The 19613-nt window shown below is 48.1% G+C and overlaps 1 protein-coding gene across 2 annotated transcripts in view; it reads left to right on the top strand.

Moving 5' to 3' along the window:
* The window catches only part of LOC137369695 (potassium voltage-gated channel subfamily H member 2-like), a 465677-nt gene that overhangs the window by 284017 nt on the left and 162047 nt on the right, over positions 1–19613 (top strand). For both annotated transcript variants that reach the window (XM_068031032.1, XM_068031033.1), the window contains 2 exons: positions 3010–3109; positions 14480–14758. In XM_068031032.1, coding sequence (XP_067887133.1) covers positions 3010–3109; positions 14480–14758 — 379 coding nt within the window. The remainder of the gene's footprint in view (positions 1–3009; positions 3110–14479; positions 14759–19613) is intronic.

Below are 19613 nucleotides of genomic sequence, written 5' to 3'. Positions count from 1 at the left end.
TCTGCAAACTTGGATATATTACATTTAATTCCCTCATCTATATCATTAATATATATTGTAAATAGCTGGGGTCCTAGCACTGATCCCTGTGGTACCCCACTAGTCACTGCCTGTCACTTGGAAAAATACCCGTTTATTCCTACTCTCTGTTTCCTGTCTGCCAACCAGTTCTCTATCCATGTCAGTACCTTACCCCCAATCCCATGTGCTTTAATTTTGCTAATCTCTTCTGTGGGACCTTATTGAAAGCTTCTGAAAGTCCAAATACACCACATCCACTGGTTCTCCATTATCTATTATACTAGTTACATACTCGGAAAATTCCAGTAGATTTGTCAAGCATGATTTCCCTTTCGTAAATCCATGTTGACTTTGTCCAATCATGTCACTGTTTTCCATGTGCTCTGCTATTACATCTTTTATAACAGACTCTTGCATTTTCCCCACTACTGATGTCAGGCTAACCAATCTATAATTCCCTGTTTTCTCTCTACCTCCTTTTTTAAATAGTGGGGTTACATTAGCTACCTTCCAATCTGTAAGAACTGTTCCAGAGTCTATAGAATTTTGAAAAATGACCAGCAATGCATCTGCTATTTCAAGGACCACTTCCTTAAGTACTCTGGGATGCAGATTATCAGGCCCTGGGGATTTATCGGTCTTCAATCCCATCAATTTCCCTAACACCATTTCTCTACTAATACTGATTTCATACAGTTCCTCCTTCTCACTAGACACTGTGTTCCCCAACATTTCTGGGAGATAATTTGTGTCCTCCTTTGTGAAGACAGAACCAAAGTATGTGTTTAATTGGTCTGCCATTTCTTTGTTCCCCATTATAAATCCCCCCGTTTCTGACTGTAAGGGATCCACATTTGTCTTCACTAATCTTTTTCTCTTCAATATCTATAGAGGCTTTTATAGTCAGTTTTTATGTTCTCTGCAAGCTTACTCTCAGACTCTATTTTCCCCTACCTAATCAATCCCTTTGTCCTCCTTTGCTGAATTCTAAACTGCTCCCAATCCTCAGGTTTGCTGCTTGTTCTGGCCATTTTATATTTCTCCTCCTTGGATCTAATACTATCCCTAATTTCTTTTGTAAGTCACGGTTGAGCCACCCTTCCTGATTTATTTTTGCACCAGACAAGAATGAACAATTGTTGTAATTCATCCATGCTCTCTTTAAATGCTAGCCATTGCCTACCCACTACGTTCCCCAATCTATTATAGCCAACTCACTCCTCATACCTTCATAGTTTCCTTTATTTAGATTCAGGCCCCTGGTGGACAGAGTAGATAGAGAAAAACTGTTCCCACTCATGAAAGGGTCGAGAATGAGAGGGCACAAATTTAAAGTAATGGGTAAGAGAAGCAAAAGTGACATGAGGAAAAACTTTTTCACGCAGCGAGTGGTTAAGGTCTGGAATGCGCTGCCTGAGAACGTGGTGGAGGCAGGTTCAATTGAAGCATTCAAAAGGGAATTAGACAGTTATATGAAAAGGTAGAATGTGCAGGGTTACGGGGAGAAGGCGGGGGTATAGCGCTAAGTGAATTGTTCTTTCGGAGAGCCAGGGCAGAAACAATGGGCTGAATGGCCTCCTTCTGCACTGTAATGATTCTGTGCATCCATCCATGTAACTAAGTTCCCTCATCCTTCACATCTGTTCTGAAGTCTGCTGTCCAAAATTGGACACAATGCTCCAGTTGAGGCTGAACCAGTGTTTTGTACTAGTTTGTTATAATTTCCTTGTTTTTGTTCTCTCTGCTTTGTTAGGAGAGTACTTCTATTTTTTGTCAATTATGTTTTGAAGACTTATCGTTGAATTATGGACATTGATTCATCTGGAAGTTTGAAGAGATACCGAACGTTATATTTTTAAAAAGAACTCACTAGAAGGTTCCTGGACTTGGCTAGTAAACAAGTCTTACTGGAAGGCACCTGTTGTGGATAACCACCCAGCAGGGGTTGTTTTTGACTTTGGGAGATGTTTACCAAGAAATGACAGGTCAAGATTTATAGAGGTCAGGAGACTGGACTTCTGGAATGTTTTTAGTTCCAATTTGAACTGTTACAAAAGACTGCTTGCCAGAAGAAGACCCAGCTTGCTCGCTCTCTCTCGAAAAGGAACCCTGCATACAGTGTGTCAGTTTTCTATTTCCAGCTGTATTTGAAGAAACGCTGCGTATCAAATTTGTGGGAACTGAAACCTTGCTGCTGCATTTCTCCTGTAAGATCTATCTGAAGCCTCTGTAGCTACAATTCTTGGAAAGCCTACCCAAACTGATCTTCAACAATGCCTGGAAAGAACTGTCCTAGGAAGATCCAGTGAAAGCTGTCTATACACATTTTGGACGCCAAACCAAAACCAGGGACAAGTGTTTTTTTTTTGTTTTCTTTGTAACAGTGATATAAATAGAACAAAGAACAGTACAGCACAGGAACAGGCCATTCGGCCCTCCAAGCCAGATTGGTTTTTACGACAATCGACAATGGTTTCATGGTCACCATTAGACTAGCTTTTTAATCCCAAATTTATTATTTGAATTCCCATATGCAGTGGTGGGATTCGAACCCATGTCCCCAGAGTATTAGCCTGGGCCCTGGATTACAAGTCCAGTGATGCCACCACACCACCTCCACCCCACGCCTGTTTCCATGTTGTAGCCTCTGTGTATTTCTGTGTTTGTTACACACTTAGCAGGGATAGTATGACAGAGCGATGGGGATGATGGAGATTGATTTGTGTCTTTATCCTCTCACATAGACGGGGAGATGGGAAGCTGGAGGATGGTTGAAGCTCAGTTTGTTCTGGGCTGTTTGCTGCTGACTGTGGAAATTGGCCTGGGGACAGCCCACTCCTTGGGTGAGTCTTCAAGATGTGGTCATATCAGGAAAACAGCCTCTTTCCACCCATTGGTACGAAAAGTCTTTGCTAAACATGCCAGTTGTGCAGAGAGTAAAGTTGTGTGATGGAAAGATCCATGTTTATACACTTGTTTCTCCCACAGACAAACATGATCCCGGAATCTCTCTCCAGTGACGAGTCCGATTGCGGTTTCAGCCGCTCACGGAGGAGGAAGTTATCATTTCGAAGAAGGACAGAACACGGTAAGAAATGGGATAATGATTCCTGACCCCTGACCCACATGTCTCATAGTACAATCAGCCAGCAACTTTATTGAGAGGTTAGGATGTGAGCTACACAGATTATCAAAGAGTGAGGTAAGTGTGCAGAAATCGTTACAATTCGAGAATGAGCCAACTCTCCCACTGCTCTTTCTCCATAGATTTTAATTCTTTCCCCTTCAAGTTTCTCCTCAAAAAAACCCTTCATGATTTTGAACACCGATTAAATCTCCCCTTAACCTTCTCGGCTCGAAGGAGAACAATCCCAACTTCTCCAGTCTCTCCACTTTACTCTTTGCCTGGGGCTTTTCCAGCAAATCTCCACCCCAGCTCTCCCTGCTCCTGCAGCCTCTTTAAAATTGTACCATTTCATTCAGATTGCTTCTCCTCATTCTCCCTTCCAAAATGCATCACTACACACTTCTCTGCATTAGATGCCACGTGTCTGTCCATTTCACCAGTCTGTCTATGTCCTCTTGAAGTCTGCTACTATCCTCCTCACTGTTCACTGCATTTCTGAGTTTCACATTATCTGTAAATTTTGAAATTATTCCCTGTATACCCAAATCCAGGTTTTTTTTATTCCTTCCTGGGATGTGGGCATCGCTGGCCAGGCCAGCATTTATTGTCCATCCCTAAAAGCCCTTGAGAAGGTGCTGGTGAGCTGCCTTCTTGAACCGCTGCAGTCCATGTGGGGTAGGTACACCCACAGTGCTGTCAGGAAGGGAGTTCCAGGATTTTGACCCAGCGACAGTGAAGGAACGGCGATATAGTTCCAAGTCAGGATGGTGTGTGACTTGGAGGGGAACTTGCAGGTGGTGATGTTCCCATGTATTTGCTGCCCTTGTCCTTCTAGTTGGTAGAGGTCGTGGGTTTGGAAGGTGCTGTCGAAGGAGCCTTGGTGCATTGCTGCAGTGCATCTTGTAGATGGTACACACTGCTGCCACTGTGCGTCGGTGGTGGAGGGAGTGACCATTTGGGGATGGGGTGCCAATCAAGCGGGCTGCTTTGTCCTGGATGGTGTCGAGTTTCTTAAGTGTTGTCGGAGCTGCACCCATCCAGGCAAGTGGAGAGTATTCCATCACACTCCTGACTTGTGCCTTGTAAATGGTGGACAGGCTTTGGGGAGTCAGGAGGTGAGTTACTCACCACAGGATTCCGAGCCTCTGACCTGCTCTTGTAGCCATGGTATTTATATGGCTACTCCAGTTCAGTTTCTGGTCAATGGTAGCCCCCAGGATGTTGATAGTGGGGAATTCAGCGATGGTAATGCCATTGAATGTCAAGGGGAGATGGTTAGATTCTCTCTTGTTGGAGATGGTCATTGCCTGGCACTTGTGTGGCATGAATGTTCTTTCTTTTTCTTCTCATTGGCCTCCTTATCTTGAGAGACAATGGGTAAGCGCCTGGAGGTGGTCAGTGGTGTGTGGAGCAGCGCCTGGAGTGGCTATAAAGGCTAATTCTAGAGTGACAGGCTCTTCCACAGGTGCTGCAGAAAAATTTGTTTGTCGGGGCTGTTACACAGTTGGCTCTCCCCTTGCGCTTCTGTCTTTTTTCCTGCCAACTGCTAAGTCTCTTCGACTCGCCACACTTTAGCCCCGCCTTTATGGCTGTCCGCCAGCTCTGGTGAACGCTGGCAACTGACTCCCACGACTTGTGATCAATGTCACAGGACTTTATGTCGCGTTTGCAGACGTCTTTAAAGGGGAGACATGGACGGCCGGTGGGTCTGATACCAGTGATGAGCTCGCTGTACAATGTGTCCTTGGGGATCCTGCCATCTTCCATGCGGCTCACATGGCCAAGCCATCTCAAGCGCCGCTGGCTCAGTAGGGTGTATAAGCTGGGGATGTTGGCCGCCTCGAGGACTTCTGCGTTGGAGATACGGTCCGCCACCTGATGCCAAGTATTCTCCGGAGGCAGCGAAGATGGAATGAATTGAGACGTCGCTCTTGGCTGACATACGTTGTCCAGGCCTCGCTGCCGTAGAGCAAGGTACTGAGGACACAGGCTTGATACACTCGGACTTTTGTGTTCCGTGTCAGTGCGCCATTTTCCCACACTCTCTTGGCCAGTCTGGACATAGCAGTGGAAGCCTTTCCCATGCGCTTGTTGATTTCTGCATCTAGAGACAGGTTACTGGTGATAGTTGAGCCGAGGTAGGTGAACTCTTGAACCACTTCCAGAGCGTGGTCACCGATATTGATGGATGGAGCATTTGTGACGTCCTGTCCCATGATGTTCGTTTTCTTGAGGCTGATGGTTAGGCCAAATTCATTGCAGGCAGCCGCAAACCTGTCGATGAGTCTCTGCAGAAACTCTTCAGTGTGAGATGTTAATGCAGCATCGTCAGCAAAGAGGAGTTCCCTGATGAGGACTTTCCGTACTTTGGTCTTCGCTCTTAGATGGGAAAGGTTGAACAACCTGCCATCTGATCTTGTGTGGAGGAAAATTCCTTCTTCTGAAGACTTGAACGCATGTGAGAGCAGCAGGGAGAAGAAAATCCCAAACAGTGTATGTGCGAGAACACAGCCCTGTTTCACACCACTCAGGGTAGGAAAGGGGTCTGATGAGGTGCCGCTATGCTGAATTGTGCCTTTCATATTGTCATGGAATGAGGTGATGATACTTAGTAGCTTTGGTGGACATCCGATCTTTTCTAGTAGTCTGAAGAGACCACGTCTGCTGATGAGGTCAAAGGCTTTGGTGAGATCAATGAAAGCAATGTAGAGGGGCATCTGTTGTTCACGGCATTTCTCCTGTATCTGACGAAGGAAGAACAGCATGTCAATGGTCGATCTCTCTGCACGAAAGCCACACTGTGCCTCAGGGTAGACACGCTCGGCCAGCTTCTGGAGCCTGTAAAGAGTGACTCGAGCAAAGACTTTCCCCACTATGCTGAGCACGGAGATTCCATGGCAGTTGTTGCAGTCACCGCGGTCACCTTTGTTTTTATAGACAACACAGCACAGGCAACACAGTTCATGTAGTGCTGAGAGTATAGCAGGCTTGGCACTCTTGATTATTTCAGGGGTAATGCTGTCCTTCCCAGGGGCTTTTCCACTGGCTAGAGAATCAATGGCATCACTGAGTTCCGATTTTGTTGGCACGAATGTTACTTGCCACTTATCAGCCCAAGCCTGGATGTTGTCCAGGTCTTGCTGATTTCCACACGGACTGCTTCAGTATCTGAGGAGTCACGAATGGTGCTGAACATTGTGCAATCATCAGCGAACATCCCCACTTCTGACCTTATGATTGAAGGAAGGTCATTGATAAAACAGCTAAAGATGGTTGGGCCTCGGACACTACCTTGAGGAACTCCTGTCGTGATGTCCTGGAGCTCAGATGATTGATCTCCAACAACCACAACTATCTTCCTTTGCGCTAGGTATGACTCCAGCCAGCAGAGGTTTTTCCCTTTGATTCCCATTGACCTCAGTTTTGCTCGGGCTCCCTGATGCAATATTCAGTCAAATACTGCCTTGATGTCAAGGGCAGTCACTCTCACCTCACCTCAGCTCTTTTGTCCATGTTTGAACCAAGGCTGTAATGAGGTCAGGATCTGAGTGGCCCTGGCGGAACCCAAACTGTGCATCACTGAGCAGGTTATTGCTAAGCAAGTGCCACTTGATAGCACTGTTGATGACACCTTCCATCACTTTACTGATGATTGAGAGTAGACTGATGGGGCAGTAATTGGCCGGATTGGATTTGTCCTGCTTTTTGTGTACAGGACATACCTGGGCTATTTTCCACATTGCAGGGTAGATGCCAGTGTTGTAGCTGTACTGGAACAGCTTGTCTAGGAGCGCGGCATGTTCTGGAGCACAGGTCTTCAGTACTATTGCCGGAATATTGTCAGGGCCCATAGTCTTTGCAGTATCCAGTGCCTTCAGTCGTTTCTTGATATCACACAGAGTGAATCGAATTGGCTGAAGTCTGGCATCTGTAATGTTGGGGACTTCAGGAGGAGGCCGAGATGGATCATCAACTTGGTAATTCTGGCTGAAGATTGTTGCAAATGCTTCAGCCTTATCTGGTCTCCCCCATTGTCGAGGATGGGTATATCTGTGAAGACTGTTAGTTGTTTCATTGTCCATCACCATTCACGACTGGATGTGGCAGGACTGCAGAGCTTAGAACTGATCCTTTGGTTATGGGATCACTTAGCTCTGTCTATCGCATGCTGCTTACGCAGTTTGGCACGCAGATAGTCCTGTGTTGTAGCTTCACCAGGTTGACACCTCATTTTGAGGTATGCCTGGTGCTGCTCCTGACATGCCCTCCTGCACTCTTCATTGAACCAGGTTTGGTCTCCTGTCTTGATGGTAATGGTAGAGTGGGGGATATGCCGGGCCATGAGGTTACAGATTGTGGTTGAGTACAATTCTGCTGCTGCTGATGGCCCACAGCACCTCATGGATGGCCAGTTTTGCATTGCTAGATCTGTTCGATATCTATCCTATTTAGCACGGTGGTAGTGCCACACAACACGATGGAGGGTATCCTCGATGTGAAGGCGGGACTTCGTCTCCACAAGGACTGTGCGGTGGTCACTCCTACCAATACTGTCATGGACAGATGCATCTGCGGCAGGCAGATTGGTGAGGACGAGGTCAAGTATGTTTTTCCCTCGTGTTAGTTCCCTCACCACCTGCCGCAGACCTGGCCATAAGGTCATAAGAACGAGGAGCAGGAGTAGGCAATTCAGCCCCTCGAGCCTGCTCCGCCATTCAATACGATCATGGCTCATCTCATCTCGGCTTCAACTCCATTTTCCTGCCCGTTCTCCATAACCCTTCAACCCATTACTAATTAAAAATCTGTCTATCTCCTCCTCAAATTTACTCAATGTCCCGGCATCCACCGCACTCTTTGGTAGTGAATTCCACAGATTCACGACCCTTTGAGAGAAGTAGTTTCTCCTCATCTTTGTTTTAAATCTGCTACCCCTTATCCTAAAACTATGACCTCTCGTTCTAGATTTAGATAATAATTTGCCTTTCTATTCTTCCGACCAAAATGTACAACCTCACACTTATCCACATTAAACTCCAGCTGCCAAATTTTGGCCCATTCACCTAACCTATCCATATCCATTTGTAAATTTCTTATTTCTTTATTGCAACTTACGATCCCACCTATTTTAGTGTCATCTACAAATTTGGCTATAGTACCTTCTATCCCTGCATCCAAGTCATTAATATAGATTGTAAATAGTTGGGGCCCGAGGACCGAACCCTGTGGCAACCCCACTAGTTACATCTTGCCAACCAGAAAAGACCCATTTATCCCATTATCTAGCAGATATGTCCTTTAGTACTCGGCCAGCTCGGTCAGTAGTGGTGCTACCGAGCCACTCTTGGTGATGGACATTGAAGTCCCCCACCCAGAGTACATTTTGTGTCCTTGCCACCCTCAGTGCTTCCTCCAAATGGTGTTCAACATGGTGGAGTACTGAGTCATCAGCTGAGGGAGGGCGGTAGGTGGTAATCAGTAGGAGGTTTCCTTGCCCATGTTTGACCTGATGCCATGAGACTTCATGGGGTCCAGAGTCGATGTTGAGGACTCCCAGGGCAACTCCCTCCCTCCTGTATACCCTCTGCTGGGTCTGTCCTGCCGGTGGGACAGGACATACCCGGGGATGGTGATGGCAGTGTCTGGGACATTGTCTGTAAGGTATGATTCTGTGAGTATGACTATGTCAGTCTGTTGCTTGACTAGTCTGTGGGACAGCTCTCCCAACTTTGGCACAAGCCCCCAGATGTTAGTAAGGAGGACTTTGCAGGGTCGATAGGGCTGGTGTTGTCATTGTCATTTCTGGTGCCCAGGTCGATGCCGGGTGGTCCATCCGTTTTATTACTTCTTGACTTTGTCGTGGTTAGATACAACTGAGTGGCTTGCTCAGCCATTTTAGTGAGCATCCAGGTCATTAATGTATATCAATGAGAGCAGTGGTCCTAATCCTGACCCTTGGTGTACATCACTGTATATTTCCCTCCAGCATCCACTATATTTTGCTTTTTTATTGTCATATTTTATCAATAAACCGTTTAAAAGTGCAGATAAACAATATGAACCACACTTCCCCCTATTGACAGACAAACTGACAGCCTTGCATTTGTGTAGAGCTTTTCACAATCTCAGGATGTCTCAAAGTGATTTCTAGATAATGAAGTCCTTTTGAAGTGTCACTGTTGTTAGGACTGTTTTCCTTGGAGAAGAGAAGACTGAGAGGTGATTTGATAGAGATATTCAAAATCATGAGGGGTCTGGACAGAGTAGATAGGGAGAAACTGTTCCCACTCGTGAAAGGATCGAGAACGAGAGGACACAGATTTAAAGTATTTGGTAAAGAAGCAAAAGTGACATGAGGAAAAACTTTTTCACACAGCGAGTGGTAAAGGTCTGGAATGTGCAGCCTGGGAATGTGGTGGAGGTAGGTTCAATTGAAGCATTCAAAAGGGAATTAGACTGTTATATGAAAAGGAAGAATATGCAGGGTTACGGAGAGAAGGCAGTGGGAATGGAACTGAGTGAATTGCTCTTTCAGAGAGCCAGTGAGGACACGATGGGCTGAATGGCCTCCTTTTGCACTGTAACAATTCTGTGATTGTAATGTAGGAAACATTCTCTGTCACTCCCTGACGAACTCAGTCATGTTAGTCACATACGATTTGCCTTTATTCACCAATACTTTTCCAACTGCCAATCCATTTGTCCCAGATTATTGTCTCCCAAAGTTTCCTCACCTCAGAGTTTAAGCTGATAGACCTGTTTTTGCTGGGTTTATGCTTTCCCCCTTTTTTGAACAGGGTGTAACATTTCCAATTCTCCAGTTCTCTGGCACCAACCCTGTATCTTATGACCAGAACCTCCACAATTTTTACCCTTCCTTCCTCAGCAATCGAGAATGTATCTGATCCAGACTGGGTGATTTTTCTTCTTTGAGCATTGCCAACCTTTTCATTCGCTCCTGTTTATCTGTTTTATCCTATCGATTTTCTCTACTGCCTCCAGTTTTACTGCTACACTGGCAGCTCTCTCTTCTCTTGTGAAGACAGATGCAAAGTACTCATTTAGTGCCTCAGCTATGTCCTCAGCCTCCACAAGGTGATCTCCTTTTGGTCCCTAATGGATCCCACCCTTCCTTTAACTACCCTTTTACTATTTACATAGTTATCAAATACTTTGCTTTCCCTTTTATGCTACTTGTTAATCTATTCTCATACTCTCTCTTTGTCCCTCTTATTCTCTTTGTTTGACCTCCCAAATTGCCACCTCCTGTGCTGTAAGATTGCGTGAAAGCGATGGGTTAAGTGTTTGATATTAGAACATAGAACATAGAACAGCACAGCACAGTACAGGCCCTTCGGCCCACGATGTTGTGCCGACCCTTTAACCTACTCTAAGATCAAACTAACTACCTACCCTTCATTCTACTATCATCCATGTACCTATCCAAGAGTCGCTTAAATGTCCCTAATGTATCTGCTTCTACTACCACCACTGGCAGTGCATTCCACGCACCCACCACTCTCTGTGTAAAGAACCTACCTCTGACATCTCCCCGAAACCTTCCTCCAATCACCTTAAAATTATGCCCCCTGGTGATAGCCCTTTCCACCCTGGGGAAAAAGTCTCTGACTATCCACTCTATCTATGCCTCTCATCATCTTGTACCCCTCTATCAAGTCACCTCTCATCCTTCTTCGCTCAAATGAGAAAAGCCCAAGCTGTGAGGGTGGCATAGTGGCGCAGTGGTTAGCACCGCAGCCTCACAGCTCCAGGGACCCGGGTTCGATTCCGGGTACTGCCTGTGTGGAGTTTGCAAGTTCTCCCTGTGTCTGCGTGGGTTTTCTCCGGGTGCTCCGGTTTCCTCCCACAAGCCAAAGGACTTGCAGGTTGATAGGCAAATTGGCCATTATAAATTGTCACTAGTATAGGTAGGTGGTAGGGAAATCTCGGGACAGGTGGGGATGTTTGGTAGGAATATGGGATTAGTGTAGGATTAGTATAAATGGGTGGTTGATGGTCGGCACAGACTCGGTGGGCCGAAGGGCCTGTTTCAGTGCTGTATTTCTAATCTAATCCCTCAATCTTTCTTCGTAGGAGATGCCCTCCAGTCCAGGCAGCATCCTGGTAAATCTCCTCTGCACCCTCTCTAAAGCTTCCACATCCTTCCTATAATGAGGTGACCAGAACTGAACACAATATTCCAAGTGTGGTCGAATCAGGGCTTTATAGAGCTGCAGCATAACCTCACGGCTCTTAAACTCAATCCCTCTGTTAATGAAAGCCAACACACCATACGCCTTCTTAACAACCCTATCGACTTGGGTGGCAACTTTGAGGGATCTATGGATATGGACACCAAGATCCCTCTGTTCCTCCACACTACCAAGAATCCTGTCTTTAAGCCTGTATTCTGCATTCAAATTCGACCTTCCAAAATGAATCACTTCACACTTTTCCAGGTTGAACTCCATCTGCCACTTCTCAGCCCAGTTCTGCATCCTGTCAATGTCCCGTTGCAACCTACAACAGCCTTCCACACTATCCACAACTCCAGCAATCTTAGTGTCATCGGCAAACTTGCTAACCCAACCTTCCACTTCCTCATCCAAGTCATTTATAAAAATCACAAAGAGCAGAGGTCCCAGAACAGATCCCTGCGGAACACCACTGGTCACCGAGCTCCATGCTGAATACTTTCCATCTACTACCATCCTCTGACTTCTATGGGCCAGCCAATTTTGTATCCAGACAGCCACCTTTCCCTGTATCCCATGCCTCCTTACTTTCTGAATGAGCCGACCATGGGGAACCTTATCAAACGCCTTGCTAAAATCCAGAGACACCACATCCACTGCTCTTCCTTCATCAATGTGTTTTGTCACGTCTTCAAAGAATTGAATAAGGCTGGTGAGGCATGACCTGCCCCTCACAAAGCCATGCTGACTGTCTCTAATCAAACCATGCTTTTCCAAATAATCATAAATCCTGTCTCTCAGAATCCTCTCCAATAATTTGCCCACTACCAACGTAAGACTGACTGGTCTATAATTCCCAGGGTTATCCATATTCCCTTTCTTGAACAAGGGAACAACATTTGCCACCCTCCAATCATCCGGTACTACTCCAGTGGACAGTGAAGACTCAAAGATCATCGCCAAAGGCGCAGCAATCTCTTCCCTCGCTTCCCGTAATATCCTTGGGTATATCCCGTCTGGCCCCGGGGACTTATCTGTCCTCATATCATTCAAAATTTCCAGCACATCCTCCCTCTTAACCTCAACCTGTTCGAGCATATCAGCCTGTTCCACGCTGTCCTCACAAACGACCAGGTCCCTCTCACTAGTGAATACTGAAGCAAAGTATTCATTTAGGACCTCCCCTACCTCCTCCGACTCCAGGCACAAGTTCCCTCCACTATCCCTGCTCGGCCCTACCCTCACTCTGGCCATCCTCTTGTCCCTCACATAAGTGTAGAACGCCTTGGGACTTTCCTTAATCCTACCCGCCAAGACTTTTTCATGTCCCCTTCTAGCTCTCCTAAGTCCATTCTTCAGTTCCTTCATGGCTACCTTGTAACCCTCTAGAGCCCTGTCTGATCCTTGCTTCCTCAACCTTAAGTAAGCTTCCTTCTTCCTCTTGACCAGCTGTTCCACATCTCTTGTCATCCAAGGTTCCTTCACCCTACCATCCCTTCCTTGCCTCATTGGGACAAACCTATCCAGCAGTCGCAACAACCTCCACATTTCTGTCGTGCATTTCCCTGAGAACATCTGTTCCCAATTTAAGCTCCCCAGTTCCTGCCTAATAGCATTGTAATTCCCCCTCCCCCAATTAAATATTTTCCCATCCCGTCTGCTCCTGTCCCTCTCCATGACTATAGTAAAGGTCAGGGAGTTGTGATCACTATCACCGAAATGCTCTCCCACCGAGAGATCTGCCACCTGGCCTGGTTCGTTGCCAAGCACCAAGTCCAACATCGTCTCCCCTCTAGTCAGCCTATCTACATATTGAGTCAGGAAACCTTCCTGGACACACCTGACAAAAACTGCTCCATCCAAACTATTTGCACTAAGGAGGTTCCAATCAATATTAGGAAAGTTGAAGTCACCCATGACAACAACCCTGTTACTTCTGCACCTTTCCAAAATCTGCCTCCCAATCTGTTCCTCCGTGTCTCTGTTGCTATTGGGGGGTCTATAGAAAACTCCCAACAAAGTGACTGCTCCTTTCCTGTTTCTGACTTCCACCCATAATGACTCAGTAGACAAACCCTCCTCGACGACCTCCCTTTCTGCAGCTGTGATACTATCCCTGATTAGCAATGTCACTCCCCCACCTCTTTTACCTCCCTCCCTATTCCTTTTGAAACATCTAAACCCCGGAACATCCAACATCCATTCCTGCCCCTGTGATACCCACGTCTCCGTAATGGCCACAACATCGTAGCTCCAAGTACTGATCCATGCTCTAAGTTCATCACCCTTATTCCTGACACTTCTTGCGTTAAAATAGACACACTTCAACCCATCATACTGGCTGCAACTTTGCCCTGTCAACTGTCTAACCTTCCTCACAGACTCTCTGCACTCTGTATCTGCCTGTTCCACAACTACCCCATCCACTGATCCGTAGCTCCGGTTCCCATCCCCCTGCCAAACTAGTTTAAACCCTCCCGAAGAGCTCTAGCAAACCTCCCGCCCAGGATATTGGTGCCCCTCCAGTTCAGATGCAACCCGTCCTTCTTGTACAGATCCCACCTTCCCCAGAAGGTATCCCAATGATCTACATATCTGAAGCCCTCCCTCCTACACCAGCTCTGTAGCCACGTGTTCAGCTGCACTCGCTCCCTGTTTCTAGCCTCACTAGCACGTGGCACCGGTATCAATCCTGAGATTACTATCCTGCTCGTCCTGCCTTTCAGCTTCCAACCTAACTCCCTATATTCGCTTTTCAGGTCCTCATCCCTTTTCCTAGCTATGTCATTGGTACCGATGTGTACCACGACCTCTGGCTGCTCCCCCTCCCCCTTAAGAATCCTGTAGACTCGATCCGAGACATCCCTGACCCTGGCACCCGGGAGGCAACATACCATCCGGAATTGGAAAGGGAAAGGTGGATAAGAGATGTAGAGAGGGAGAGGGAAGCATGGGACATATTCAGAGAAAATATCTCACAATCAGAACATGTCTGGTTCATTAATGCATCCTCAGACTGTTTGAAATTCTTGCTTTTGACCCAGTGGAAGACTCCCACTGAATTATTGAGTTGATCCATTGTTGTCCAGCATTCTCAGCGTTTCTAGAACTTTCTATTTGTGTTTTTGTGTTTCAGATGATAACAGGGAGGGTGCGATCTCACAGGGCCTCAAACCCTCTCAGACAGGGGACAATATACGCCTGGTGGACCTACTTGGACAGGGAGAGGACAAAGACCACAGTGTGTTGTCCTCACTTTCCTGCTTGAGTAGCAGGGACCACAGGCCGGTCTCTCCCAACACCATCGAACTATCAGCAGCCAAGGCGACCACCGTAAACACAGACTTTCTAATCGTGCACGGAACTGAGTCGGAGAGAGATGGTAAAAGAGGCAAATCATGTAACCCAGTCACAGGTACACACCCACCAGGTAACCCAGTCACAGGTACACACCAACCAGGTAACCCAGTCACAGGTACACACCCACCAGGTAACCCAGTCACAGGTACACGCCCATCAGGTAACCCAGTCTCAGGTACATACCCACCAGGTAACCCAGTCACAGGTACACGCCCATCAGGTAACTCAGTCTCAGGTACATACCCACCAGGTAACCCAGTCACAGGTACACACCCACCAGGTAACTCAGTCTCAGGTACACACCCACCAGGTAACTCAGTCTCAGGTACACACCCACCAGGTAACCCAGTCACAGGTATACACCCACCAGGTAACTCAGTCTCAGGTACACACCAACCAGGTAACCCAGTCACAGGTACACACCCACCAGGTAACCCAGCCTCAAGTACACACCCACCAGGTAACTCAGTCTCAGGTACACACCCACCAGGTAACCCAGTCACAGGGAAACACCCACCAGGTAACTCAGTCTCAGGTACACACCAACCAGGTAACCCAGTCACAGGTACACACCCACCAGGTAACGCAGCCTCAAGTACACACCCACCAGGTAACTCAGTCTCAGGTACACACCCACCAGGTAACCCAGTCACAGGTACACGCCCATCAGGTAACCCAGTCTCAGGTACATACCCACCAGGTAACCCAGTCACAGGTACACGCCCATCAGGTAACCCAGTCTCAGGTACACACCCACCATGTAACCCAGTCACAGGTCCACACCCATCAGGTAACTCAGTCTCAGGTACACAGCCACCAGGTAACCCAGTCACAGGTACACGCCCACCAGGTAACCCAGTGTCAGGTACATACCAACCAGGTAACCCAGTCTCAGGTACACACCTACCAGGTAACCAAGTCACAGGTACACGCCCACCAGGTAACTCAGTCTCAGGTACACACCGACCAGGTTACCCAGTCTCAGGTACACACCCACCAGGTAACACAGTCTCAGGTACACACCCACCAGGTAACACAGTCTCAGGTACACGCCCACCAGGTAACCCATTCACAAGTACACAGCCACCAGGTAACCCAGTCTCAGGTACACACCGACCAGGTTACCCAGTCTCAGGTACACACCCACCAGGTAACACAGTCTCAGGTACACGCCCACCAGGTAACCCAGTCACAAGCACACAGCCACCAGGTAACCCAGTCTCAGGTACACACCCACCAGGTAACCCAGTCTCAGGTACACACCGACCAGGTTACCCAGTCTCAGGTACACACCCACCAGGTAACCCAGTCACAAGTACACAGCCACCAGGTAACCCAGTCTCAGGTACACACCCACCAGGTAACTCAGTCTCAGGTACACACCCACCAGGTAACTCAGTCTCAGGTACACGCCCACCAGGTAACTCAGTCTCAGGTACGCGCCCACCAGGTAACCCAGTCTCAGGTACGCACCCACCAGGTAACCCAGTCACAGGTACACACCCACCAGGTAACCCAGCCTCAAGTACACACCCACCAGGTAACTCAGTCTCAGGTACACACCCACCAGGTAACCCAGTCACAGGTACACGCCCATCAGGTAACCCAGTCTCAGGTACATACCCACCAGGTAACCCAGTCTCAGGTACACACCCACCATGAAACCCAGTCACAGGTACACACCCATCAGGTAACTCAGTCTCAGGTACACAGCCACCAGGTAACCCAGTCACAGGTACACGCCCACCAGGTAACCCAGTGTCAGGTACATACCCACCAGGTAACCCAGTCTCAGGTACACACCCACCAGGTAACCAAGTCACAGGTACACGCCCACCAGGTAACTCAGTCTCAGGTACACACCGACCAGGTTACCCAGTCTCAGGTACACACCCACCAGGTAACACAGTCTCAGGTACACACCCACCAGGTAACACAGTCTCTGGTACACGCCCACCAGGTAACCCAGTCACAAGTACACAGCCACCAGGTAACCCAGTCTCAGGTACACACCGACCAGGTTACCCAGTCTCAGGTACACACCCACCAGGTAACCCAGTCTCAGGTACACGCCCACCAGGTAACCCAGTCACAAGCACACAGCCACCAGGTAACCCAGTCTCAGGTACACACCCACCAGGTAACCCAGTCTCAGGTACACACCCACCAGGTAACTCAGTCTCAGGTACACACCCACCAGGTAACCCAGTCTCAGGTACACACCGACCAGGTTACCCAGTCTCAGGTACACACCCACCAGGTAACCCAGTCACAAGTACACAGCCACCAGGTAACCCAGTCTCAGGTACACACCCACCAGGTAACCCAGTCTCAGGTACACACCCACCAGGTTACTCAGTCTCAGGTACACACCCACCAGGTAACTCAGTCTCAGGTACACGCCCACCAGGTAACGCAGTCTCAGGTACGCGCCCACCAGGTAACCCAGTCTCAGGTATGCGCCCACCAGGTAACCCAGTCTCAGGTACGCACCCACCAGGTAACCCAGTCTCAGGTACGCGCCCACCAGGTAACCCAGTCTCAGGTACACGCCCACCAGGTAACCCAGTCACAGGTACACACCCACCAGGTAACCCAGTCTCAGGTACACGCCCCCCAGGTAACCCAGTCTCAGGTACACACCCACCAGGTAACTCAGTCTCAGGTACACACCCACCAGGTAACTCAGTCTCAGGTACAAAGCATTAAGGTAGATAAGTCCCCAGGGCCTGATGGGATCTACCCTAGAATACTGAGGGAGGCAAGGGAAGAAATTGCTGGGGCCTTGACAGAAATCTTTGCATCCTCATTGGCTACAGGTGAGGTCCCGGAGGACTGGAGAATAGCCAATGTTGTTCCTTTGTTTAAGAAGGGTAGCAAGGATAATCCAGGATATTTTAGGCCGGTGAGCCTTACGTCAGTGGTAGGGAAATTATTAGAGAGGATTCTTCAGGACAGGATTTACTCCCATTTGGAAACAAATGGACTTATTAGCGAGAGACAGCATGGTTTTGTGAAGGGGAGGTCGTGTCTCATTAATTTGATTGAGTTTTTTGAGGAAGTGACGAAGATGATTGATGAAGGAAGGGCAGTGGATGTTATCTATATGGACTTCAGTAAAGCCTTTGACAAGGTCCCTCATGGCAGACTGGTACAAAAGGTGAAGTTACATGGGATCAGAGGTGAGCTGGCAAGATGGATACAGAACTGGCTCGGTCACAGAAGACAGAGGGTAGCAGTGAAAGGGTGCTTTTCTGAATGGAGGGATGTGACTAGTGGTGTTCCGCAGGGATCAGTGCTGGGACCTTTGCTGTTTGTAGTATATATAAATGATTTGGAGGAAAATGTAGCTGGTCTGATTAGTAAGTTTACGGGCAACACATAGGTTGGTGGAGTTGCGGACAGTGATGAGGATTGTCAGAGGATACAGCAGGATATAGATCGGTTGGAGACTTGGGCGGAGAAATGGCAGATGGAGTTTAATTCGGACAAATGTGAGGTAATGCATTTTGGAAGATCTAGTGCAGGTGGGAAGTATACAGTAAATGGCGGAACCCTTAGGAGTATTGACAGGCAGAGAGATCTGGGCGTACAGGTCCACAGGTCACTGAAAGTGGCCACACAGGTGGATAAGGTAGTCAAGAAGGCATACGGCATGCTTGCCTTCATCGGTCGGGGCACAGAGTATAAAAATTGGCAAGTCATGTTGCAGCTGCACAGAACCTTAATTAGGCCACACTTAGAATATTGCGTGCAATTTTGGTCGCCACACTACCAGAAGGATGTGGAGGCTTTGGAGAGGGTACAGAAGAGGTTTACCAGGATGTTGCCTGGTCTGGAGGGCATTAGCTATGAGGAGAGGTTGGATAAACTCGGATTGTTTTCACTGGAACGACAGAGGTGGAGGGGCGACATGATAGAGGTTTACAAAGTTCTAAGCGGCATGGACAGAGTGGATAGTCAGAAGCTTTTTCCCAGGGTGGAAGAGTCAGTTACGAGGGGACATAGGTTTAAGGTGAGAGGGGCAACGTTTAGAGGGGATGTGCGAGACAAGTTCTTTACACAGAGGGTGGTGAGTGCCTGGAACTTGTTGCCGGGGGAGGTGGTGGAAGCAGGTACCATAGAGACGTTTAAAAGGCATCTTGACAAATACATGAATAGGATGGGAATAGAGGGATACGGACCCCGGAAGTGCAGAAGGTTTTAGTTTCGGCAGGCATCAAGATCGGCGCAGACTTGGTGGGCCGAATGCCCTGTTCCTGTGCTGAACTGTTCTTTGTTCTTTGTTTACACACCCACCAGGTAACCCAGTCACAGGTACACATCCACCAGGTAACCCAGTCTCAGGTACGCACCCGTCAGGTCACCCAGTCACAGGTACACATCTTCCAGGTAACCCAGTCACAGGAACGCACCCACCAAGTAACCCAGTCTCAGGTAAACATCCCACCAGGTAACCCAGTCACAGGTACACACCCACAAGATAACCCAGTCCCAGGTACACACCAACAAGGTAACCCAGTCACAGGCACACACCCACCAAGTAAACCAGTCTCAGGTACATACCCACCAGGTAACCCAGTCTCAGGGACACACCCATCAGGTAACCCAGTCTCAGGTACACACCAACCAGGTAACCCAGTCACAGGTACACACCCACCAAGTAAACCAGTCTCCGGTACACACCCACCAGGTAACCCAGTCACAGGTACACACCCACCAAGTAACCCAGTCACAGGTAACACACCCACCAGGTAACCCAGTCTCAGCTACGCACCCATCAGGTAACCCAGTCTCAGGTACACATCCAGCAGGTAACCCGGTCACAGGTACACAGCCACCAGGTCACCCGGTCTCAGGTACGCACCCACCAGGTAACCCAGTCACAGGTAACACATCCACCAGGTAAC

This window comes from Heterodontus francisci, chromosome 5 (assembly GCF_036365525.1).
Source record: "Heterodontus francisci isolate sHetFra1 chromosome 5, sHetFra1.hap1, whole genome shotgun sequence".
Classification (NCBI taxonomy): Eukaryota; Metazoa; Chordata; class Chondrichthyes; order Heterodontiformes; family Heterodontidae; genus Heterodontus; species Heterodontus francisci.
The sequence above is the reverse complement of the archived record's forward strand: the minus strand, read 5'-3'. Positions and strand labels throughout refer to the sequence as shown.